The 25300-nt window shown below is 42.8% G+C and overlaps 3 protein-coding genes and 1 pseudogene across 3 annotated transcripts; all 4 read left to right on the forward strand.

Moving 5' to 3' along the window:
- The first annotated feature begins 1683 nt into the window (after nucleotides 1-1683).
- Nucleotides 1684-3628, forward strand: LOC115019150 (tripartite motif-containing protein 16-like). Its single transcript, XM_029448543.1, has one exon. It carries the CDS (start codon nucleotides 1710-1712, stop codon nucleotides 3384-3386), a length of 1677 nt encoding a protein of 558 aa, XP_029304403.1. The 5' UTR covers nucleotides 1684-1709; the 3' UTR covers nucleotides 3387-3628.
- Nucleotides 3629-7609: 3981 nt separating this feature from the next.
- Nucleotides 7610-9738, forward strand: LOC115019149 (E3 ubiquitin/ISG15 ligase TRIM25-like). Its single transcript, XM_029448542.1, has 2 exons — nucleotides 7610-8614; nucleotides 9256-9738. Exons 1-2 carry the CDS (start codon nucleotides 7676-7678, stop codon nucleotides 9325-9327), a joined length of 1011 nt encoding a protein of 336 aa, XP_029304402.1. The 5' UTR covers nucleotides 7610-7675; the 3' UTR covers nucleotides 9328-9738.
- Nucleotides 9739-14086: 4348 nt separating this feature from the next.
- On the forward strand, nucleotides 14087-15959 carry LOC115018498 (tripartite motif-containing protein 16-like; annotated as a pseudogene).
- A 4108-nt stretch (nucleotides 15960-20067) lies between these two features.
- Nucleotides 20068-21193, forward strand: LOC115018500 (E3 ubiquitin/ISG15 ligase TRIM25-like). Its single transcript, XM_029447482.1, is given in 2 exon segments — nucleotides 20068-21042; nucleotides 21044-21193. Coding segments are annotated over 2 exon segments (1059 nt in total). The 5' UTR covers nucleotides 20068-20133.
- The last annotated feature ends 4107 nt before the right edge of the window (nucleotides 21194-25300 follow it).

A 25300-nucleotide genomic window follows, 5' to 3' on the forward strand; every position in this document is an offset into this window, starting at 1 on the left:
ACATGTACATGATATGGGGGCTGGGGGCTGAGAGCTGTTAAGGCAGGGGTCGGGAACCTTTTTGGCTGGGAGAGCCATAAAAGCCAAATATTTGTTTATGTATTTCCTTGAGAGCCATATATTTAATCAATTTGAACGCAACGTTATGCATGCATTTTTTTAAGAATAACACGTCTCCGAGTACTAATAGCAGGTATCAGTGTTGCATTGAACACGTGCTCTTTTATTAAATAAACTAAACGCTTACGTTATTTATCTCATATTTCAGTGTTTACTGCACGGGTGTCAAACTCAAGGCAATTATGACCTATTTAACCTCTTATGTCTGTTGTTGTTGGTGTTGTTTTTGTTGTTGTCCTGCATTTTAGCGCCTTGAGATTATTATTATTATTATTATTATTATTATTATTATTATTATTATTATTATTATTATATATCGGACCCGCGAGAAAATATCATGTCTGTCATAACTGGCCCGCCGGTTCTGGTAATTAAATCAATGCATGGCACAACCACGGGAAAAGATATTTGAGGAAGAATCTAAATGTGTGAATGAAATGAAAGTTTTTGGAAAGCAAAGGGAAACACACCACAGATCTCTGGGACGATGTGAGCTGGACTGTTTGTGCGACATAACGAAGCATCTCACTGTTAAACCTGCAGCTTCAGTGTGATCACGGACATGTGTGATGCCGAGCTGCCTGTGGGAGACTCTGATGCAGAAGGAAACTTTGGTCACTACATGTTTCCAAACACTGACAAACATCTCCACCTCTGTGTTCCCGACAGCATTCTGCTGATCAACTGAGAGCATGTGCCGACTTTGCTGCTCAGATATTTTAATTGAACTGCTCAGCAATCCGTTTGCAGTTGATTTAAATATGTTCCATATCTTTTTGCACTTTATGTGTACCCTGTTCAATACATGTGGACCGTGTCTGGCCCTCGACGTAGTCCCAGTTTTTAATGTTGGCCCTCTCTGTGAATGAGTTTGACCCCCCGGTCTACTGCTTGCTTTGCGCAGTTTCTCCTCAGCTGTTTTGCGAAGGGCAGGGCCACACACACACACACACACACACACACACACACACGTGTGTGTAAGTGTGTGCGCTGTGCAGTCAGAGACAGAGCGGAGGAAAGGAGAGGGGAGAACTAAAAACAAATCCACTGCTAAATGTTTTACTTTAAAATGACACCGTATAATTGTTTATTACTTGTTAATCATGTTAAAAAATGTCAGCTCAAAATTGTCTGCGAGCCATATCGCGTCATCAAAAGAGCCATATATGGCTCGCGACCCATAGGTTCCCGACCCCTGTGTTAAGGTATGGACAGAGTCCGCCAGAAAACTTTCCAATGTTGACAGTTAATTTATTCTGTAGTTATCTGAAAGGCAGACTAACTGAGGGCTAAAAACAGACTGCAACTCTCAAACCACTCCTCTTCCTGGAATGAAGGACAACTTCGTAAAACCCCACCCAGAGTTGATCTACTGGCTCAGCGAGGCTCCTCCTGCTCAGACATGTGTTGTTCCCTCCCCTTTAACAGATTTGAAAGTTTAAAGATGGGTGTAAGCACCATGTGATTACATGTAAGAGCTGTAACACACACACTGCAGATCAGTGAACACACAATGAGGAAATGAGCACAGCATTTATCTGAAAGCCGAGAGTGAAACTAACTGATACTCACTGTTGTCTACAGAAGAAATGGCGCAGCAAGTGATTCTGGATCGAGAACAACTGAGCTGTTCAATCTGTCTGGATCTTCTAAAGGATCCGGTGACTATTCCCTGTGGGCACAGCTACTGCATGAGCTGTATTACAGACTGCTGGGATGAAGAGAATGAGAAGAAAACCCACAGCTGCCCTCAGTGCAGGCAGAGCTTCACACCGAGGCCTGTCCTGGGGAAAAATACAATGATGGCAGAGTTAGTGGAGGACCTGAAGAAAGTAGGACTTCAAGCCGCTTCACCTGATCTTACATATGCAGGACCTGGAGACGTGGCCTGTGATTTCTGCTCTGGGATGAAACTGAAAGCTTTCAAGTCCTGTCTGGTGTGTATGGCCTCTTACTGTGAGCAACACCTGCAGCCTCACTATGAAGTAGCTCCATTAAAGAAACACAAGCTGGTTGAAGCCACCTCAAAGCTTCAGGAGAACATCTGCTCCCGTCATGACGAGGTGATGAAGATTTTCTGCCGCACTGATCAGCAGTGCATTTGTTATCTTTGCTCCATGGATGATCATAAAGGCCATGACACAGTCTCCGCTGCAGCAGAGAGGGCTGAGAGGCAGAAGGAGCTCGGGGTGAGCCGGGGAAAAGTCCAACAGAGAGTCCAGGACAGAGAAAAGGACGTCAAGCTGCTTCAACAGAGGGTGGAGGCTATCAATCATTCTGCTGATGAAGCAGTGAGGGACAGTGAGAAGATCTTCACTGAGTTGATCCATCTCATTAAGAAAAGAAGCTCTGAAGTGAAGCAGGAGATCAGATCCCAGCAGGAAACTCAAGTGAGTCAAGCTGAAGAGTTTGAGGAGAAGCTGCAGCAGGAGATCACTGAGCTGCGGAGGAAAGACACTGAGCTTCAACAACTTTCACACACAGAGGATCACCTGCATTTCCTAAACAACTACCCCTCGCTGTCACGTGTGAGTGAGTCTAAAGACTTACCCAGCATTGATATCTGTCCTCTGCGCTCTTTTGAGGATGTGACCGCGGCGGTGTCAGAGGCCAGAGATAAACTGCAGGCTGTTCTGAGTGAGGAGTGGAGACACATCTCACTGGCAGTGACTGAAGTGAATGTTTTAATGCCTCAAGCAGAGCCCAGAACCAGAGCAGAATTTATGAAATATTCTTGTCAAATCACACTGGATCCAAATACAGCACACAGGAGTTTGTCATTGAGTGACAGGAACAGAAAAGCAACATTAATGGCAGTAGAACAGTTATATTCAGATCATCCAGACAGATTTGATCAATGGCGGCAGGTTCTGAGTAGAGAGGGTCTGACTGGACGTTGTTACTGGGAGGTGAAGTGGAGCGGGTTTGTTTGTATAGCAGTTGCAAATAAGGATATTAGAAGAACAGGGACCATAGAAGAATGTGTATTTGGATTTAATGACAAATCTTGGTCATTACAATGTAACATTGGCAGTTATAACTTCAGACATAACAATATTTCTACTTCCATCTCAGGGCTTCAGTCCTTCAGAGTAGGAATTTACCTGGATCACAGGGCAGGGACTCTCTCTTTCTACAACGTCTCTGAAACCATGACTCTCCTCCACAGAGTCCAGACCACGTTCACTCAGCCTCTCTTTCCTGGATTCTGGCTTCAATCATCATATGGAGACACTGCTGAGTTGTGTGAGCTCACAGGAGTTTAAAGAGTGACTCGTCTCTATACAGTAAATGTTGAGGTGTGTCTGCTGCAGAGATCAAACGTAATAGGTGGGCCTGTGATGTTCTTTCTTATATTTTCAGTTTTTAATGTGTCAATTCAGTAAAATTGTGAAATGGAAAACAAATAATTTCTCTTTTTATTTGGATTAAACAATGTTGTTTATTTAAATTTGATTCTATTATATATATTTAGTTATATTTACTAAACATTTCCATTATATACTGTGCATGGAAAAACATTGCATATACAAAATATCTAATCAGTTTTATATATACAGACGTGATTATGTAAGATAAACGAAAGAAATCAATAAAACAAAATCATGTATGTAAAAATGTATCAATGGATTTGGATCTTTGAGCTTCTGTCAAATTAATGTCATAATGTCATGTTTTTAAAATGTATTTTTATTATGACATATCTTCATAATATGTATATTTAATGTTTACTTTGTATTACTCTACATAATGCTGTTTGTACTGCACACTGTGATGCTGTTGTACCAATATTACAAAATCACATCACTTTTCTTTATTGTACTCAAAAAGTGCTAACATCATAAAACTGGTAAAAATGTAAATGTAACCTTGTGAAGAAGAGTTTGCTCATCATCCTTTTAAGAGTGAATTTAACTCTTTACATGTTAACAATCTATAGGAAACATTTATGAAAAGTCAATGTTCAAAACTCTACAAATAAATAAATAAATTGATTGTGAGAATCACAAAAATCTGTTGTTTTCTTCTTTAATTTCTTTCCAATCAATCAGTTATTTAAAGATATTTTCTAACAAACACACGGGGAGATTAATGCAGAGATCAGATTATCCTCTTGGCTCGTTTGCAAAGAAAAACATTTAAAGACAATGTTTCAGCAGAATGTGTTACTTTCAGATTTATTACACAACCTTTGAACGTTCCACAACAATCATGCAGGAATAAAATGTGAACTATAGAAAGCTTTACAGGCTTCACGTCGTCTCAAAAACACTCAACATGTGAGGTCAAAGTTTAGGAAATCATCGTGTACAGACAACAGACCACGTGTTGATTAAACGCTGATGATGGTGAGAGAAAGAAATCACTTAAACAATGAAAATAAAGGAAATATAACATAAACTATCAACTCCTGTGCACTGATTTAACTTGAAATATTACAGATAAAAACGACAGTAGTGTCAATAAATTAACCACATTATTGAGTCTATTTTAGGTGATCCACCTTCCATAATCATCCATTAATCTCTTGTTCCTTCTGCAGTGTCCTCCTTGGAGGGTCATGATTACAACATGTCAGTGCTGTCCATCAAGTAAACAAAACTCAAGAAAGAAACAGCATTTTGCAACATATAAGTTCTTACACCTTGTCCTACATTTAACAAAGCATGTGAAACAGATGTACACGGGGTGCTCTGAGGTTACACTTCACATGCTGGCAAACACATCAGTCATTACACTGTTATCATGTGAAGGTCTTTACTGTTTAAAACAAGTCTGCTAACAGTGAGGAAAGACAAATATCTCAGATGATATGACACAAAACTGTCGTGATGTTCAGACATTCTTATGGAAAAGGAAGTCCTGCTTAAATTCTTACCCCAATCTTAACAAAGTCAAACACTTCCATCTCTAATCCTGGTCGCAACCATGTTGTGCTTCAAACCAAAGTTGATCCATCTCAGGAGAGCAGGTGTCATCACTAGTCTTTCTAAAAAGATGAAACATTCATTTGGGTTTCTTTCTAAATTCTGAGATAAATGAATATCTACTACTAGAGGTAATAAAAGCCTCAATTAATATCACACTTGTAACACAAATGATTTATAATCCAACACAGCCTTGCTCAACAGGATTTGGTTTACTCCATATGCCCAGATAACAACCATCATTTTAATATCATCTTTTTGTGTTGTCTGTTTTTAGCTGCCTTCACCAAACATCACTTCCCACAAGCCAAACACCTTCGTGGGAATATCCATGTATCTAGAATATGGACCAAGGACCGCTAGTGAAACACGCCTTCAATGACAGATTGCATGGGTTTACAGAAGTTGGTGGTAGAGACGCTACAGACTGTTCTTTCAGGGAGCTGTTGAACGTTGACAAAATAATATTTTTTTCCACGTTAGTTTAAAGACAAGGTGCTCTTCAGTACAAGAGTAAATACCCAGTTGGCCTAGAATATGGATATACAAACCCCAAAACATGTTTCAGCTAAAATAACAAACATTAAGTTGCAGAAGCTAGTGGAGCAGAGGCTACCTAAAAGATGGAGCGGGACAACAGAAGGCCTTTTTCACAGAGGACATCTTGACTAGTAACATTAAGGGTATATTCAAATGTCTCAGTAAGCCGTGACTGTGATTTCTGTACTGTGACGTGTCAAAACGTCTTCTGTGAAAAAGGTTTTGCCAGCTGACAGTGCATTCAGCCAGCATGTATATCTCATCAGACTCCACCTCATCATAGGCATCAAAAAGACTGAACAACTAAATGAGTAATAACAAAAACTTAACAACCATTCAAACACAAACACTGTAAATAAAACGTAAGAATGTAAAACAGCCATAAACTCCATACATGTGAATTATATATAAAAAGAGAACTACTTTAAAGGTTGAATAACAGATGATATAAATACTATAAGATGCAAGGAACTAAGTTTACATTGTCAATGTATATCAATTTACAATGCATTCAAGAAAGTGGCATTTTAATGGCTGCAGATGCAACAATTTAAAGGTTTCTTTTACTAATTCAAACAATCATACTATCTTTGATGGGATAGTGGTCTCCAAGTGCTTTTACATTTACATTTTACATCTTAACTTTCATGCTTAGGTTCTTTTGTGAGGTGTCGGATTATTATTTTCAAATCAAATAGCGAAGTGCCTACAGTTAGATCACGTCATAGTCTTTGGTAAAGGAGGGTGAGAAGGATGTTTGTATGTGACATTTGGGTAACCTGTTTACACGACACACATCAACAAAAGAAGTGATAGAAGGCCTTGTACACAAGTATAAAAATACAACGATAATAAAAAGTGATAGTATCAAAGTTTCCACAGTACAATACAAACATACAACAGATTATTGCACCAAATTTAACCATTTTATATTTCACCATGACACAGATACGACATTTTGAATATCCCGCTGCTCATTTTCTTGAGGACAAATGTAACCTTAAAGCAAAAATATATCTTTATTTGTACTTAAATTTTGCTTTTTAGACAAGTTTCAAATAATGCAACCAGTGGTTTTAATGGATTAAAGATAAGAAGTAATTCTTTGGGTGACAGACTTTCCCTACAATGTGAAAAGACAATGTTAAAAACTCTCTTTAAATATATAGTAATCGTGGTTGCAAGGTGAAGTGCAAGGTAGCGTCAAACGTTACTTCGGCAGAGAGGTTCACTTGGAAAATAAGGACTATTATTTTCCAGCCATCCAAGTGAAAAAAACAAAAAAAACATTATTTCCTTTTTTGTTCTCCTGTCTGGTACTGGTACTGGTACTGGTACTGGTACTGGTACTGGTACTGGTCTTTCTCCCACCCCCCTAACAAAGGAAAAACTACACACATATATATAGGCATAGAGCCCGCCCTCTCAGTTCAAACCGGCCAATCAGATCAGCACTACAGAACAGAGAGTTTACAAGTTTACAAAAATATACATTGTTTAAACTTCATCTTAAACATCACAAGGCCTCAGTACATCCTTCAACATGTTAACACAAATACTGCACCCTCAAAACAACAAAACTACCAATACATCTTTCAGTATTTTAACCTAATTAGCTGCCAACACATCAATCAACTAATTACCTCATAGAGCCCGCCCACTCACACACCACATAAAATGCCTTCAGCTGAGGGCGCTTCCTCTTTAGGCACTGGCACAAGACGGCTTCCAAACAGGACTCTAATTCAGGTTATGCTTTCCTGACAGTTTATCTATTAATATGTTTAACTGACACCGCTCCTCTTCTTGGAATGAAGGACAACTTTATAAAACCCCACTCAGAGTTGATCTACTGGTTAGACAATGATCCTACTGCTCAAAGTCTATTCAGCTCAGACATGTGTTGTTCCCTCCCCTTTAACAGATCTGATAGTTTAAAGATGGGTGTAAGCACCATGTGATTACATGTAAGAGCTGTAACACACATACACTGCAGATCAGTGAACACACGATGAGGAAATGAGCACAGCATTTATCTGAAAGCCGAGAGTGAACCTGACTCATACTCACTGTTGTCGAGAGAAGAAATGGCGCAGCAAGTGATTCTGGATCGAGAACAACTGAGCTGTTCAATCTGTCTGGATCTTCTAAAGGATCCGGTGACTATTCCCTGTGGGCACAGCTACTGCATGAGCTGTATTACAGACTGCTGGGATGAAGAGAATGAGAAGAAAACCCACAGCTGCCCTCAGTGCAGGCAGAGCTTCACACCGAGGCCTGTCCTGGTGAAAAGTACAATGATAGCAGAGTTTGTGGAGGAACTGAAGAAAGTAGGACTTCAAGCCGCTTCACCTGATCTTACATATGCAGGACCTGGAGACGTGGCCTGTGATTTCTGCTCTGGGATGAAACTGAAAGCTTTCAAGTCCTGTCTGGTGTGTATGGCCTCTTACTGTGAGCAACACCTGCAGCCTCACTATGATGAAGCTGCATTCAAGAAACACAAGCTGGTTGAAGCCACCTCAAAGCTTCAGGAGAACATCTGCTCTCGTCATGACGAGGTGATGAAGATTTTCTGCCGCACTGATCAGCAGTGCATTTGTTATCTTTGCTCCATGGATGATCATAAAGGCCATGACAAAGTCTCCGCTGCAGCAGAGAGGGCTGAGAGGCAGAAGGAGCTCGGGGTGAGCCGGGGAAAAGTCCAACAGAGAGTCCAGGACAGAGAAAAGGACGTCAAGGTGCTTCAACAGAGGGTGGAGGCTATCAATCATTCTGCTGATGAAGCAGTGAGGGACAGTGAGAAGATCTTCACTGAGTTGATCCATCTCATTAAGAAAAGAAGCTCTGAAGTGAAGCAGCAGATCAGATCCCAGCAGAAAACTCAAGTGAGTCAAGCTGAAGAGTTTGAGGAGAAGCTGCAGCAGGAGATCACTGAGCTGCGGAGGAAAGACACTGAGCTTCAACAACTTTCCCACACAGAGGATCACCTGCATTTCCTAAACAACTACCCCTCGCTGTCACGTGTGAGTGAGTCTAAAGACTTACCCAGCATTGATATCTGTCCTCTGCGCTCTTTTGAGGATGTGACCGCGGCGGTGTCAGAGGCCAGAGATAAACTGCAGGCTGTTCTGAGTGAGGAGTGGAGACACATCTCACTGGCAGTGACTGAAGTGAATGTTTTAATGCCTCAAGCAGAGCCCAGAACCAGAGCAGAATTTATGAAATATTCTCGTCAAATCACACTGGATCCAAATACAGCACACAGGTGTTTGTCATTGAGTGACAGGAACAGAAAAGTAACATTAATGGCAGTAAAACAGTTATATTCAGATCATCCAGACAGATTTGATCAATGGCGGCAGATTCTGAGTAGAGAGGGTCTGACTGGACGTTGTTACTGGGAGGTGAAGTGGAGCGGGGAGGTTTGTATAGCAGTTGCAAATAAGGATATTAGAAGAAAAGGGAACACAGAAGAATGTTTATTTGGATATAATGACAAATCTTGGTCATTAGAATGTGACAGTGGCAGTTATAACTTCAAACATAACATTATTTCTACTTCCATCTCAGGGCTTCGGTCCTTCAGAGTAGGAATTTACCTGGATCACAGGGCAGGGACTCTCTCTTTCTACAACGTCTCTGAAACCATGACTCTCCTCCACAGAGTCCAGACCACGTTCACTCAGCCTCTCTTTCCTGGATTCTGGCTTCCATTATCATCTGGAGGCACTGCTGAGTTGTGTGAGCTCACAGGAGTTTAAAGAGTGACTCGTCTCTATACAGTAAATGTTGAGGTGTGTCTGCTGCAGAGATCAAACGTAATAGATGGGCCTGTGATGTTCTTTCTTATATTTTCTGTTTTTAATGTGTCAATTCAGTAAAATGGTGAAATGGAAAACAAATCATTTCTCTCTTTATTTGGATTAAACAACCTTGTTTGTTGAAATTTGATTCTATTATATATATTTAGTTATATTTACTAAACATTTTCATTATATACTGTGCATGGAAAAACATTGCATATACAAAATGTCTAATCAGTTTTTATATATACAGGCGTGATTATGTAAGATAAACAAAAGAAATCAATAAAACAAAATCATGTATGTAAAAATGTATCAATGGATTTGGATCTTTGAGCTGTCAAATTAATGTCATGTTTTTAAAATGTATTTTATTATGACATATCTTAATAATATGTATATTTAATGTTTACTTTGTATTACTCTACATAATGCTGTTCGTACTGCACACTGTGATGCTGTTGTACCAATATTACAAAATCACTTTTATTGTACTCAAAAAGTGCTAACATCATAAAACTGGTAAAAATGTAAATGTAACCTTGTGAAGAAGAGTTTGCTAATCATCCTTTTAAGAGTGAATTTAACTCTTTACATGTTAACAATCTTTAGGAAACATTTATGAAAAGTCAATGTTCAAAACTCTACAAATAAATAAATTGATTGTGAGAATCACAACATTTTTTTGTTTTCTTCTTTAATTTCTTTCCAATCAATCAGTTTTTTAAAGATATTTTCCAACAAACACACGGGGAGATTAATGCAGAGATCAGATAATCCTCTTGGCTCGTTTGCAAAGAAAAACATTTAAAGACAATGTTTCAGCAGAATGTGTTACTTTCAGATTTATTACACAACCTATGAACATTCCACAACAATCATGCAGGAATAAAATGTGAACTATAGAAAGCTTTACAGGCTTCACGTCGTCTCAAAACACTCAACATGTGAGGTCAACGTTTAGGAAATCATCGTGTACAGATGATTTGATTAAACGCTGATGATGGTGAGAGAAAGAAATCACGGAGGCCGGGCAGGGTGCGGGCGGAGCCGCTCAGGAGGTCGGCGGGGAGGCCGGGCTGGAAGCTGGCGAAGCCGCTCAGGAGGCCCGGATGGAGTCCGACGGAGTAGTCGCTCGGGAGGCCGGGATGGAGTCCGACGGAGTAGTCGCTCGGGATGGAGTCCGACGGAGTAGTCGCTCGGGATGGAGTCCGACGGAGTAGTCGCTCAGGAGGCCGGGATGGAGTCCGACGGAGTAGTCGCTCGGGAGGCCGGAATGGAGTCCGACGGAGTAGTCGCTCGGGAGGCCGGGATGGAGTAGTCGCTCGGGAAGCCGGGCTGGAGTAGTCGCTCGGGAAGCCGGGCTGGAGTAGTCGCTCGGGAAGCCGGGCTGGAGTAGTCGCTCGGGAAGCCGGGCTGGAGGCCGGGACTAGGGGCCGGAGGAGCCGCTCAGGAGACCGGGTCGGAGTCACTGGGGTCTCGACAGTCGGGGGGGAACAAGGGGGATCTCGAGCGTCAACAGGGACACGGGGGTCTCAGGAGTAAAGGGGAGCACAGGGTTCTCGGGAAGAGATGGGAGCAAAGGGTCTCGGGAAGAGGTGGGAGCACAGGGATCTCGGGAAGAGGTGGGATCACAGAGGTTGGGGTATCGAGGGACAGAGGGAGCACAGGGGCTGGGGTCTCAAGGGGTAGCTGGGATACAGCTGGGACGGATGTCAGCAGAGATCCGGCAGCAGGAACTGGAGCCTGTAGAGGTTCAGCAGGGGGGGTTCTGCGGAGGTCCAGCAGCGGGGACTGAAGTCTGCGGAGGTCCGGCAGTGGGAACAGGTGGCTGTCATGGCCCAACAGCTGAAACAGGAGGCTGTTGCGGCACGGCAGCAAAAGCTGGAGGCTGTCGCAGCCCAACAGCAGAAACAGGGGACTGTTGCGGTCCAGCAGCAGAAACAGGTGATTGTCGCGACTCGCGCAGCAGGAACGGAGGGTTGTCGTGGCCCAACAGCAGGAACAGGGACTAGGACCTTGAGGGGCAGCTGGAGAACAGCTGGGGCCCCAAGGGGCAGCTGGGGAAGAGCTTGGACCTTGAGGGGCAGCTGGGGAACAGCTGGGGTCTGCAGAGGCGGCACGTAGATGGCCGGGGGTCTGCAGAGGCGCCAAGTAGATGGCCGGGGTCTGCAGAGGCGGCAGGGAGACGGCCGGGGTCTGCAGAGGCGGCAAGTAGACGGCCGGGGTCTGCAGAGGCGGCAAGTAGACGGCCGGGGTCTGCAGAGGCGGCAAGTAGACGGCCGGGGTCTACAGAGGCGTCAAGTAGACGGCCGGGGGTCTGCAGAGGGGTCAAGTAGACGGCCGAGGTCTGCAGAGGGGTCAAGTAGACGGCCGAGGTCTGCAGAGGCGGCAGGGAGATGGCTGGGGTCTGCAGAGGCGGCAGGTAGCCGACCGGGGTCTGCAGAGGCGGCAAGGAGACGGCCAGGGTCTGCAGAGGCGGCAGGCGGACGGCTGGGGTCTGCAGAGGCGGCAGGCGGACGGCCGGGGTCTGCAGAGGCGGCAGTGGGACGGCCGGGGTCTGCAGAGGTCCGGTTGCAGGAACGGAGGTCTGCCGAGCTGTCACAAAGGCAGAATGATTGGGAAAGTTCCTTACTACCTCAGGCAGAAGACTCCTCAACCAAGGCTTCTAGCTGCCTCGCTAAGGGTCTCTTGAAGAAGGGGCTGCTGGTCCCTTCTACATGCAACCTCTTTCCATTCCCGCATAATAAGTCTTAGCTCGACATAAAGATTTAGATAATCCTCGTCGTCAAGCACTGCTGGGTCCATCTTTGGTGGGATTGTACTGTCACGGTTCGGTGAAGGTGAGGCCCCAATTGTAGGATGCAGATGATGATTTAACCAAAATAGATCTTTATTTACAAAAACTAATAAACATACAGAAATACAAAGTAACCAAACAACACAAACAAATCAGGGGACGAGCAGGACACGAACAGACTGAGCAGAACAGGCAAACATGGGCAGGTAACAAACACGTAACATGAAATTACAATCCCACAAAACATACTGGGGCAGACAGGGCTAAATACACAGACACCAAACGAGGGAACAAGACACAGCTGGGGAGAAAGGCAGAAACACAAGAGCAGAGTAATGGACACAGGAGAAACCAATCAACAATCACAGAGTCAAAACACACAGACAGGAATTACAACTAGACATGAAATTAGGGGGAGTGAACACTTCAAATAAAACAGGATATACAAATATCCAGACTGTGACAAATATAACATAAACTATCAACTCCTGTGCACTGATTTAACTTGTGCCAATTTAACCAAATGTGCTCCAAGTACCAAAACTGTTGCATATTAAAAAGCTGGAAGTGAATGCTTTCTCAGAATTTTGTTAACTTAATCTTTAATCAGATATTTACTGATTCACATCAACATTTTGCTAATTGTACACTGTATTTTATTCAAGCAAAGTTCTTCTTCAGCTGCTTTGTGTTGAGTCTAAATTAAACACTAATGCTTTTGAGAAATTTGGTGTATTTTGCTAAATAATGTAGCAAAACAAAGTGATTTATCATTTTGGCACCCAGCCCCAGGCAAGCTGAGGAAAAATCTACTAGAAGTAGGATCACAAATATCCAGTTTCTGTAGAGGTTTTGAACTGTCGACATGAACCACCTCAAATAAAGAGCGAACCAGTACCAAGCAGAAAGTACAAACACCATTTATCCAAACGTTTATCCACAGACCGAGATCAGCCGCGGTCCACGTTGGTCAATTATAAGCAGGTTATAAGAAATTGCAGGAGATGAACTGAGTTGCTGTCAATGTTTATGCATTTTAGTTTTATACTTTTAGTAAAGAAAAACATTTGATGACATTGCATGCAAAGAATATGTAGACATTGTGCAATGTGACATTAGAGTGAACAGTAAGACATCATTAGCAGGAGTCATGTTTTTAAGTGTTCATTCTGGAGCCACGTGGAGAAAGTTGGAATTATTGGATTTCAGTTAAATGAAAAATCTTGGTCATTAAAATGTAACAGTGGCAGTTATAACTTCAGACATAACAATATTTCTACTTCCATCTCAGGGCTTCAGTCCTTCAGAGTAGGAATTTACCTAGATCACAGGGCAGGGACTCCCTCTTTCTACAACGTCTCTGAAACCATGACTCTCCTCCACAGAGTCCAGACCACGTTTTATATACTTTAAATAAACATGTATTTCCTAAATGTATAAACCCGTCCTTTATGTGTTTACATGTACATTATATGGGGGCTGGGGGCTGAGAGCTGTTAATGTATGGACAGAGTCCGCCAGAAAACCTCCCTTATTTTGAAATTCCATGTTGACAGGTATGGTGTAAGGTGCTATGTTTATTATTATGATTATCATTAGTAGTACTGTAGTAGTCGTCGTAGTATTAGGTATTCTTTAATTTATTCTGTAGTTATCTGAAAGGCAGACTAACTGAGGGCTAAAAACAGACTCTCAAACAGCTGCTCTTCCTGGAATGAAGCATCACTTTATAAAACCCCACCCAGAGTTGATCTACTGACTCAGCGAGGGCTCCTCCTGCTCAAACATGTGTTGTTCCCCTCCCGTTAACAGATCTGAAAGTTTAAAGATGGGTGTAAACACCATGTGATTGCATGTAAGAGCTGTGACATACACACACTGCAGATCAGTGAACACACAATGAGGAAATGAGTATTCAGCATTTATCTGAAAGCCGAGAGTGAAACTAACCTATATTCACTGTTGTCTAGAGAAGAAATGGCGCAGCAAGTGATTCTGGATCGAGAAAAACTGAGCTGTTCAATCTGTCTGGGTCTTCTAAAGGATCCGGTGACTATTCCCTGTGGGCACAGCTACTGCATGAGCTGTATTAAAGACTGCTGGGATGAAGAGAATGCGAAGAAAACCCACAGCTGCCCTCAGTGCAGGCAGAGCTTCACACCGAGGCCTGTCCTGGGGAAAAATACAATGATAGCAGAGTTTAGTGGAGGAACTGAAGAAAGTAGGACTTCAAGCCGCTTCACCTGATCTTACATATGCAGGACCTGGAGACGTGGCCTGTGATTTCTGCTCTGGGATGAAACTGAAAGCTTTCAAGTCCTGTCTGGTGTGTATGGCCTCTTGCTGTGAACAACACCTGCAGCCTCACTATGATGTAGCTCCATTAAAGAAACACAAGCTGGTTGAAGCCACCTCAAAGCTTCAGGAGAACATCTGCTCCCGTCATGACGAGGTGATGAAGATTTTCTGCCGCACTGATCAGCAGTGCATTTGTTATCTTTGCTCCATGGATGATCATAAAGGCCATGACACAGTCTCCGCTGCAGCAAGAGAGGGCTGAGAGGCAGAAGGAGCTCGGGGTGAGCCGGGGAAAAGTCCAACAGAGAGTCCAGGACAGAGAAAAGGACGTCAAGCTGCTTCAACAGAGGGTGGAGGCTATCAATCATTCTGCTGAGGAAGCAATAAGGGACAGTGAGAAGATCTTCACTGAGTTGATCCATCTCATTAAGAAAAGAAGCTCTGAAGTGAAGCAGGAGATCAGATCCCAGCAGAAAACTCAAGTGAGTCAAGCTGAAGAGTTTGAGGAGAAGCTGCAGCAGGAGATCACTGAGCTGCGGAGGAAAGACACTGAGCTTCAACAACTTTCACACACAGAGGATCACCTGCATTTCCTAAACAACTACCCCTCGCTGTCACGTGTGAGTGAGTCTAAAGACTTACCCAGCATTGATATCTGTCCTCTGCGCTCTTTTGAGGATGTGACCGCGGCGGTGTCAGAGGCCAGAGATAAACTGCAGGCTGTTCTGAGTGAGGAGTGGAGACACATCTCACTGGCAGTGACTGAAGTGGATGTTTTAATGCCTCAAGCAGAGCCCAGAACCAGAGCAGAATTTATGAAATATTCTCGTCAAATCACACTGGATCCAAATACAGCACACAGGTGTTTGTCATTGAGTGACAGGAACAGAAAAGCAACATTAATGGCAGTAGAACAGTTATATTCAGATCATCCAGACAGATTTGATCAATGGTGGCAGGTTCTGAGTAGAGAGGGTCTGACTGGACGTTGTTACTGGGAGGTGAAGTGGAACGGGTTTGTTTGTATAGCAGTTGCAAATAAGGATATTAGAAGAACAGGGACCAGAGAAGAATGTGTATTTGGATATAATAACAAATCTTGGTCATTACAATGTAAGAGTGGCAGTTATAACTTCAAACATAACAATATTTCTACTTCCATCTCAGGGCTTCAGTCCTTCAGAGTAGGAATTTACCTGGATCACAGGGCAGGGACTCTCTCTTTCTACAACGTCTCTGAAACCATGACTCTCCTCCACAGAGTCCAGACCACGTTCACTCAGCCTCTCTTTCCTGGATTCTGGATTCCATCAACACTATCTGGAGACACTGCTGAGTTGTGTGAGCTCACAGGAGTTTAAAGAGTGACTCGTCTCTATACAGTAAATGTTGAGGTGTGTCTGCTGCAGAGATCAAACGTAATAGGTGGGCCTGTGATGTTCTTTCTTATATTTTCTGTTTTTAATGTGTCAATTCAGGGAAAATGGTGAAATGGAAAACAAATAATTTCTCTTTTATTTGGATTAACAACGTTGTTTATTGAAATTTGATTCTATTATATATATTTAGTTATATTTACTAAACATTGTCATTATATACTGTGCATGGAAAAACATTGCATATACAAAATGTCTAATCAGTTTTATATATACAGACGTGATTATGTAAGATAAACGAAAGAAATCAATAAAACAAAATCATGTATGTAAACATGTATCAATGGATTTGGATCTTTGAGCTTCTGTCAAATTAATGTCATAATGTCATGTTTTTAAAATGTATTTTTATTATGACATATCTTCATAATATGTATATTTAATGTTTACTTTGTATTACTCTACATAAAGCTGTTTGTACTGCACACTGTGATGCTGTTGTACCAATATTACAAAATCACATCACTTTTCTTATTCTACTCAAAAAGTGCTAACATCATAAAACTGGTAAAAATGTAAATGTAACCTTGTGAAGAAGAGTTTGCTCATCATCCTTTAAGAGTGAATTTAACTCTTTACATGTTAACAATCTTTAGGAAACATTTATGAAAAGTCAATGTTCAAAACTCTACAAATAAATAAATAAATTGATTGTGAGAATCACAAAAATCTGTTGTTTTCTTCTTTAATTTCTTTCCAATCAATCAGTTATTTAAAGATATTTTCTAACAAACACACGGGGAGATTAATGCAGAGATCAGATTATCCTCTTGGCTTGTTTGCAAAGAAAAACATTTAAAGACAATGTTTCAGCAGAATGTGTTACTTTCAGATTTATTACACAACCTTTGAACGTTCCACAACAATCATGCAGGAATAAAATGTGAACTATAGAAAGCTTTACAGGCTTCACGTCGTCTCAAAAACACTCAACATGTGAGGTCAAAGTTTAGGAAATCATCGTGTACAGACAACAGACCATGTGTTGATTAAACGCTGATGATGGTGAGAGAAAGAAATCACTTAAACAATGAAAATAAAGGAAATATAACAAACTATCAACTCCTGTGCACTGATTTAACTTGAAATATTACAGCTAAAAACGACAGTAGTGTCAATAAATTAACCACATTATTGAGTCTATTTTAGGTGATCCACCTTCCATAATCATCCATTAATCTCTTGTTCCTTCTGCAGTGTCCTCCTTGGAGGGTCATGATTACAACATGTCAGTGCTGTCCATCAAGTAAACAAAACTCAAGAAAGAAACAGCATTTTTCAACATATAAGTTCTTACACTTGTCCTACATTTAACAAAGCATGTGAAACAGATGTACACGGGGTGCTCTGAGGTTACACTTCACATGCTGGCAAACACATCAGTCATTACACTGTTATCATGTGAGGTCTTTACTGTTTAAAAACAAGTCTGCTAACAGTGAGGAAAGACAAATATCTCAGATGATATCACACAAAACTGTCGTGATGTTCAGACATTCTTATGGAAAAGGAAGTCCTGCTTAAATTCTTACCCCAATCTTAACAAAGTCAAACACTTCCATCTCTAATCCTGGTCGCAACCATGTTGTGCTTCAAACCAAAGTTGATCCATCTCAGGAGAGCAGGTGTCATCACTAGTCTTTCTAAAAAGATGAAACATTCATTTGGGTTTTCTTTCTAAATTCTGAGATAAATGAATATCTACTACTAGAGGTAATAAAAGCCTCAATTAATATCACACTTGTAACACAAATGATTTATAATCCAACACAGCCTTGCTCAACAGGATTTGGTTTACTCCATATGCCCAGATAACAACCATCATTTTAATATCATCTTTTTGTGTTGTCTGTTTTTAGCTGCCTTCACCAAACATCACTTCCCACAAGCCAACACCTTCGTGGGAATATCCATGTGTCTAGAATATGGACCAAGGACCGCTAGTGAAACACGCCTTCAATGACAGATTGCATGGGTTTACAGAAGTTGGTGGTAGAGACGCTACAGACTGTTCTTTCAGGGAGCTGTTGAACGTTGACAAAATAATCTTTTTTTTCCACGTTAGTTTAAAGACAAGGTGCTATTCAGTACAAGAGTAAATACCCAGTTGGCCTAGAATATGGATATACAAACCCAAAACATGTTTCAGCTAAAATAACAAACATTAAGTTGCAGAAGCTAGTGGAGCAGAGGCCTACCTAAAAGATGGAGCGGGACACAGAAGGCCTTTTTCACAGCGGACATCTTGACTAGTAACATTAAGGGTATATTCAAATGTCTCAGTAAGCCGTGACTGTGATTTCTGTACTGTGACGTGTCAAAACGTCTTCTGTGAAAAAGGTTTTGCCAGCTGACAGTGCATTCAGCCAGCATGTATATCTCATCAGACTCCACCTCATCATAAGGCATCAAAAAGACTGAACAACTAAATGAGTAATAACAAAAACTTAACAACCATTCAAACACAAACACTGTAAATAAAACGTAAGAATGTAAAACAGCCATAAACTCCATACATGTGAATTATATATAAAAGAGAACTACTTTAAAGGTTGAATAACAGATGATATAAATACTATAAGATGCAAGGAACTAAGTTTACATTGTCAATGTATATCAATTTACAATGCATTCAAGAAAGTGGCATTTTAATGGCTGCAGATGCAACAATTTAAAGGTTTCTTTTACTAATTCAAACAATCATACTATCTTTGATGGGATAGTGGTCTCCAAGTGCTTTTACATTTACATTTTACATCTTAACTTTCATGCTTAGGTTCTTTTGTGAGGTGTCGGATTATTATTTTCAAATCAAATAGCGAAGTGCCTACAGTTAGATCACGTCATAGTCTTTGGTAAAGGAGGGTGAGAAGGATGTTTGTATGTGACATTTGGGTAACCTGTTTACACGACACACATCAACAAAAGAAGTGATAGAAGGCCTTGTACACAAGTATAAAAATACAACGATAATAAAAAGTGATAGTATCAAAGTTTCCACAGTACAATACAAACATACAACAGATTATTGCACCAAATTTAACCATTTTATATTTCACCATGACACAGATACGACATTTTGAATATCCCGCTGCTCATTTTCTTGAGGACAAATGTAACCTTAAAGCAAAAATATATCTTTATTTGTACTTAAATTTTGCTTTTTAGACAAGTTTCAAATAATGCAACCAGTGGTTTTAATGGATTAAAGATAAGAAGTATTCTTTGGGTGACAGACTTTCCCTACAATGTGAAAAGACAATGTTAAAAACTCTCTTTAAATATATAGTAATCGTGGTTGCAAGGTGAAGTGCAAGGTAGCGTCAAACGTTACTTCGGCAGAGAGGTTCACTTGGAAAATAAGGACTATTATTTTCCAGCCATCCAAGTGAAAAAAACAAAAAAACATTATTTCCTTTTTTGTTCTCCTGTCTGGTACTGGTACTGGTACTGGTACTGGTACTGGTACTGGTACTGGTCTTTCTCCCACCCCCCTAACAAAGGAAAAACTACACACATATATATAGGCATAGAGCCCGCCCTCTCAGTTCAAACCGGCCAATCAGATCAGCACTACAGAACAGAGAGTTTACAAGTTTACAAAAATATACATTGTTTAAACTTCATCTTAAACATCACAAGGCCTCAGTACATCCTTCAACATGTTAACACAAATACTGCACCCTCAAAACAACAAACTACCAATACATCTTTCAGTATTTTAACCTAATTAGCTGCCAACACATCAATCAACTAATTACCTCATAGAGCCCGCCCACTCACACACCACATAAAATGCCTTCAGCTGAGGGCGCTTCCTCTTTAGGCACTGGCACAAGACGGCTTCCAAACAGGACTCTAATTCAGGTTATGCTTTCCTGACAGTTTATCTATTAATATGTTTAACTGACACCGCTCCTCTTCTTGGAATGAAGGACAACTTTATAAAACCCCACTCAGAGTTGATCTACTGGTTAGACAATGATCCTACTGCTCAAAGTCTATTCAGCTCAGACATGTGTTGTTCCCTCCCCTTTAACAGATCTGATAGTTTAAAGATGGGTGTAAGCACCATGTGATTACATGTAAGAGCTGTAACACACATACACTGCAGATCAGTGAACACACGATGAGGAAATGAGCACAGCATTTATCTGAAAGCCGAGAGTGAACCTGACTCATACTCACTGTTGTCGAGAGAAGAAATGGCGCAGCAAGTGATTCTGGATCGAGAACAACTGAGCTGTTCAATCTGTCTGGATCTTCTAAAGGATCCGGTGACTATTCCCTGTGGGCACAGCTACTGCATGAGCTGTATTACAGACTGCTGGGATGAAGAGAATGAGAAGAAAACCCACAGCTGCCCTCAGTGCAGGCAGAGCTTCACACCGAGGCCTGTCCTGGTGAAAAGTACAATGATAGCAGAGTTTGTGGAGGAACTGAAGAAAGTAGGACTTCAAGCCGCTTCACCTGATCTTACATATGCAGGACCTGGAGACGTGGCCTGTGATTTCTGCTCTGGGATGAAACTGAAAGCTTTCAAGTCCTGTCTGGTGTGTATGGCCTCTTACTGTGAGCAACACCTGCAGCCTCACTATGATGAAGCTGCATTCAAGAAACACAAGCTGGTTGAAGCCACCTCAAAGCTTCAGGAGAACATCTGCTCTCGTCATGACGAGGTGATGAAGATTTTCTGCCGCACTGATCAGCAGTGCATTTGTTATCTTTGCTCCATGGATGATCATAAAGGCCATGACAAAGTCTCCGCTGCAGCAGAGAGGGCTGAGAGGCAGAAGGAGCTCGGGGTGAGCCGGGGAAAAGTCCAACAGAGAGTCCAGGACAGAGAAAAGGACGTCAAGGTGCTTCAACAGAGGGTGGAGGCTATCAATCATTCTGCTGATGAAGCAGTGAGGGACAGTGAGAAGATCTTCACTGAGTTGATCCATCTCATTAAGAAAAGAAGCTCTGAAGTGAAGCAGCAGATCAGATCCCAGCAGAAAACTCAAGTGAGTCAAGCTGAAGAGTTTGAGGAGAAGCTGCAGCAGGAGATCACTGAGCTGCGGAGGAAAGACACTGAGCTTCAACAACTTTCCCACACAGAGGATCACCTGCATTTTCCTAAACAACTACCCCTCGCTGTCACGTGTGAGTGAGTCTAAAGACTTACCCAGCATTGATATCTGTCCTCTGCGCTCTTTTGAGGATGTGACCGCGGCGGTGTCAGAGGCCAGAGATAAACTGCAGGCTGTTCTGAGTGAGGAGTGAGACACATCTCACTGGCAGTGACTGAAGTGAATGTTTTAATGCCTCAAGCAGAGCCCAGAACCAGAGCAGAATTTATGAAATATTCTCGTCAAATCACACTGGATCCAAATACAGCACACAGGTGTTTGTCATTGAGTGACAGGAACAGAAAAGTAACATTAATGGCAGTAAAACAGTTATATTCAGATCATCCAGACAGATTTGATCAATGGCGGCAGATTCTGAGTAGAGAGGGTCTGACTGGACGTTGTTACTGGGAGGTGAAGTGGAGCGGGGAGGTTTGTATAGCAGTTGCAAATAAGGATATTAGAAGAAAAGGGAACACAGAAGAATGTTTATTTGGATATAATGACAAATCTTGGTCATTAGAATGTGACAGTGGCAGTTATAACTTCAAACATAACATTATTTCTACTTCCATCTCAGGGCTTCGGTCCTTCAGAGTAGGAATTTACCTGGATCACAGGGCAGGGACTCTCTCTTTCTACAACGTCTCTGAAACCATGACTCTCCTCCACAGAGTCCCAGACCACGTTCACTCAGCCTCTCTTTCCTGGATTCTGGCTTCCATTATCATCTGGAGGCACTGCTGAGTTGTGTGAGCTCACAGGAGTTTAAAGAGTGACTCGTCTCTATACAGTAAATGTTGAGGTGTGTCTGCTGCAGAGATCAACGTAATAGATGGGCCTGTGATGTTCTTTCTTATATTTTCTGTTTTTAATGTGTCAATTCAGTAAAATGGTGAAATGGAAAACAAATCATTTCTCTCTTTATTTGGATTAAACAACCTTGTTTGTTGAAATTTGATTCTATTATATATATTTAGTTATATTTACTAAACATTTTCATTATATACTGTGCATGGAAAAACATTGCATATACAAAATGTCTAATCAGTTTTTATATATACAGGCGTGATTATGTAAGATAAACAAAAGAAATCAATAAAACAAAATCATGTATGTAAAATGTATCAATGGATTTGGATCTTTGAGCTGTCAAATTAATGTCATGTTTTTAAAATGTATTTTTATTATGACATATCTTAATAATATGTATATTTAATGTTTACTTTGTATTACTCTACATAATGCTGTTCGTACTGCACACTGTGATGCTGTTGTACCAATATTACAAAATCACTTTTATTGTACTCAAAAAGTGCTAACATCATAAAACTGGTAAAAATGTAAATGTAACCTTGTGAAGAAGAGTTTGCTAATCATCCTTTTAAGAGTGAATTTAACTCTTTACATGTTAACAATCTTTAGGAAACATTTATGAAAAGTCAATGTTCAAAACTCTACAAATAAATAAATTGATTGTGAGAATCACAACATTTTTTTGTTTTCTTCTTTAATTTCTTTCCAATCAATCAGTTTTTTAAAGATATTTTCCAACAAACACACGGGGAGATTAATGCAGAGATCAGATAATCCTCTTGGCTCGTTTGCAAAGAAAAACATTTAAAGACAATGTTTCAGCAGAATGTGTTACTTTCAGATTTATTACACAACCTATGAACATTCCACAACAATCATGCAGGAATAAAATGTGAACTATAGAAAGCTTTACAGGCTTCACGTCGTCTCAAAAACACTCAACATGTGAGGTCAACGTTTAGGAAATCATCGTGTACAGATGATTTGATTAAACGCTGATGATGGTGAGAGAAAGAAATCACGGAGGCCGGGCAGGGTGCGGGCGGAGCCGCTCAGGAGGTCGGCGGGGAGGCCGGGCTGGAAGCTGGCGAAGCCGCTCAGGAGGCCCGGATGGAGTCCGACGGAGTAGTCGCTCGGGAGGCCGGGATGGAGTCCGACGGAGTAGTCGCTCGGGATGGAGTCCGACGGAGTAGTCGCTCGGGATGGAGTCCGACGGAGTAGTCCGCTCAGGAGGCCGGGATGGAGTCCGACGGAGTAGTCGCTCGGGAGGGCCGGAATGGAGTCCGACGGAGTAGTCGCTCGGGAGGGCCGGGATGGAGTAGTCGCTCGGGAAGCCGGGCTGGAGTAGTCGCTCGGGAAGCCGGGCTGGAGTAGTCGCTCGGGAAGCCGGGCTGGAGTAGTCGCTCGGGAAGCCGGGCTGGAGGCCGGGACTAGGGGCCGGAGGAGCCGCTCAGGAGACCGGGTCGGAGTCACTGGGGTCTCGACAGTCGGGGGGGAACAAGGGGATCTCGAGCGTCAACAGGGACACGGGGGTCTCAGGAGTAAAGGGGAGCACAGGGTTCTCGGGAAGAGATGGGAGCAAAGGGGTCTCGGGAAGAGGTGGGAGCACAGGGATCTCGGGAAGAGGTGGGATCACAGAGGTTGGGGTATCGAGGGACAGAGGGAGCACAGGGGCTGGGGTCTCAAGGGGTAGCTGGGATACAGCTGGGACGGATGTCAGCAGAGATCCGGCAGCAGGAACTGGAGCCTGTAGAGGTTCAGCAGGGGGGGTTCTGCGGAGGTCCAGCAGCGGGGACTGAAGTCTGCGGAGGTCCGGCAGTGGGAACAGGTGGCTGTCATGGCCCAACAGCTGAAACAGGAGGCTGTTGCGGCACGGCAGCAAAAGCTGGAGGCTGTCGCAGCCCAACAGCAGAAACAGGGGGACTGTTGCGGTCCAGCAGCAGAAACAGGTGATTGTCGCGACTCGCGCAGCAGGAACGGAGGGTTGTCGTGGCCCAACAGCAGGAACAGGGACTAGGACCTTGAGGGGCAGCTGGAGAACAGCTGGGGCCCCAAGGGGCAGCTGGGGAAGAGCTTGGACCTTGAGGGGCAGCTGGGGAACAGCTGGGGTCTGCAGAGGCGGCACGTAGATGGCCGGGGTCTGCAGAGGCGCCAAGTAGATGGCCGGGGTCTGCAGAGGCGGCAGGGAGACGGCCGGGGTCTGCAGAGGCGGCAAGTAGACGGCCGGGGTCTGCAGAGGCGGCAAGTAGACGGCCGGGGTCTGCAGAGGCGGCAAGTAGACGGCCGGGGTCTACAGAGGCGTCAAGTAGACGGCCGGGGTCTGCAGAGGGGTCAAGTAGACGGCCGAGGTCTGCAGAGGGGTCAAGTAGACGGCCGAGGTCTGCAGAGGCGGCAGGGAGATGGCTGGGGTCTGCAGAGGCGGCAGGTAGCCGACCGGGGTCTGCAGAGGCGGCAAGGAGACGGCCAGGGTCTGCAGAGGCGGCAGGCGGACGGCTGGGGTCTGCAGAGGCGGCAGGCGGACGGCCGGGGTCTGCAGAGGCGGCAGTGGGACGGCCGGGGTCTGCAGAGGTCCGGTTGCAGGAACGGAGGTCTGCCGAGCTGTCACAAAGGCAGAATGATTGGGAAAGTTCCTTACTACCTCAGGCAGAAGACTCCTCAACCAAGGCTTCTAGCTGCCTCGCTAAGGGTCTCTTGAAGAAGGGGCTGCTGGTCCCTTCTACATGCAACCTCTTTCCATTCCCGCATAATAAGTCTTAGCTCGACATAAAGATTTAGATAATCCTCGTCGTCAAGCACTGCTGGGTCCATCTTTGGTGGGATTGTACTGTCACGGTTCGGTGAAGGTGAGGCCCCAATTGTAGGATGCAGATGATGATTTTAACCAAAATAGATCTTTATTTACAAAAACTAATAAACATACAGAAATACAAAGTAACCAAACAACACAAACAAATCAGGGGACGAGCAGGACACGAACAGACTGAGCAGAACAGGCAAACATGGGCAGGTAACAAACACGTAACATGAAATTACAATCCCACAAAACATACTGGGGCAGACAGGGCTAAATACACAGACACCAAACGAGGGAACAAGACACAGCTGGGGAGAAAGGCAGAAACACAAGAGCAGAGTAAATGGACACAGGAGAAACCAATCAACAATCACAGAGTCAAAACACACAGACAGGAATTACAACTAGACATGAAATTAGGGGGAGTGAACACTTCAAAATAAAACAGGATATACAAATATCCAGACTGTGACAAATATAACATAAACTATCAACTCCTGTGCACTGATTTAACTTGTGCCAATTTAACCAAATGTGCTCCAAGTACCAAAACTGTTGCATATTAAAAAGCTGGAAGTGAATGCTTTCTCAGAATTTTGTTAACTTAATCTTTAATCAGATATTTACTGATTCACATCAACATTTTGCTAA

Source organism: Cottoperca gobio, chromosome 14 (assembly GCF_900634415.1).
Source record: "Cottoperca gobio chromosome 14, fCotGob3.1, whole genome shotgun sequence".
NCBI lineage: Eukaryota > Metazoa > Chordata > Actinopteri > Perciformes > Bovichtidae > Cottoperca > Cottoperca gobio.

Coding starts and splice junctions, on each gene's coding strand:
- LOC115019150 (XM_029448543.1), top strand. CDS start 1,710: ATGGCGCAGCAAGTGATTCTGGATCGAGAACAACTGAGCTGTTCAATC.
- LOC115019149 (XM_029448542.1), top strand. CDS start 7,676: ATGGCGCAGCAAGTGATTCTGGATCGAGAACAACTGAGCTGTTCAATC. Junction 8,615..9,255: donor ACTACCCCTCGCTGTCACGT/GTGAGTGAGTCT, acceptor TCTCCTCCACAG/AGTCCAGACCACGTTCACTC.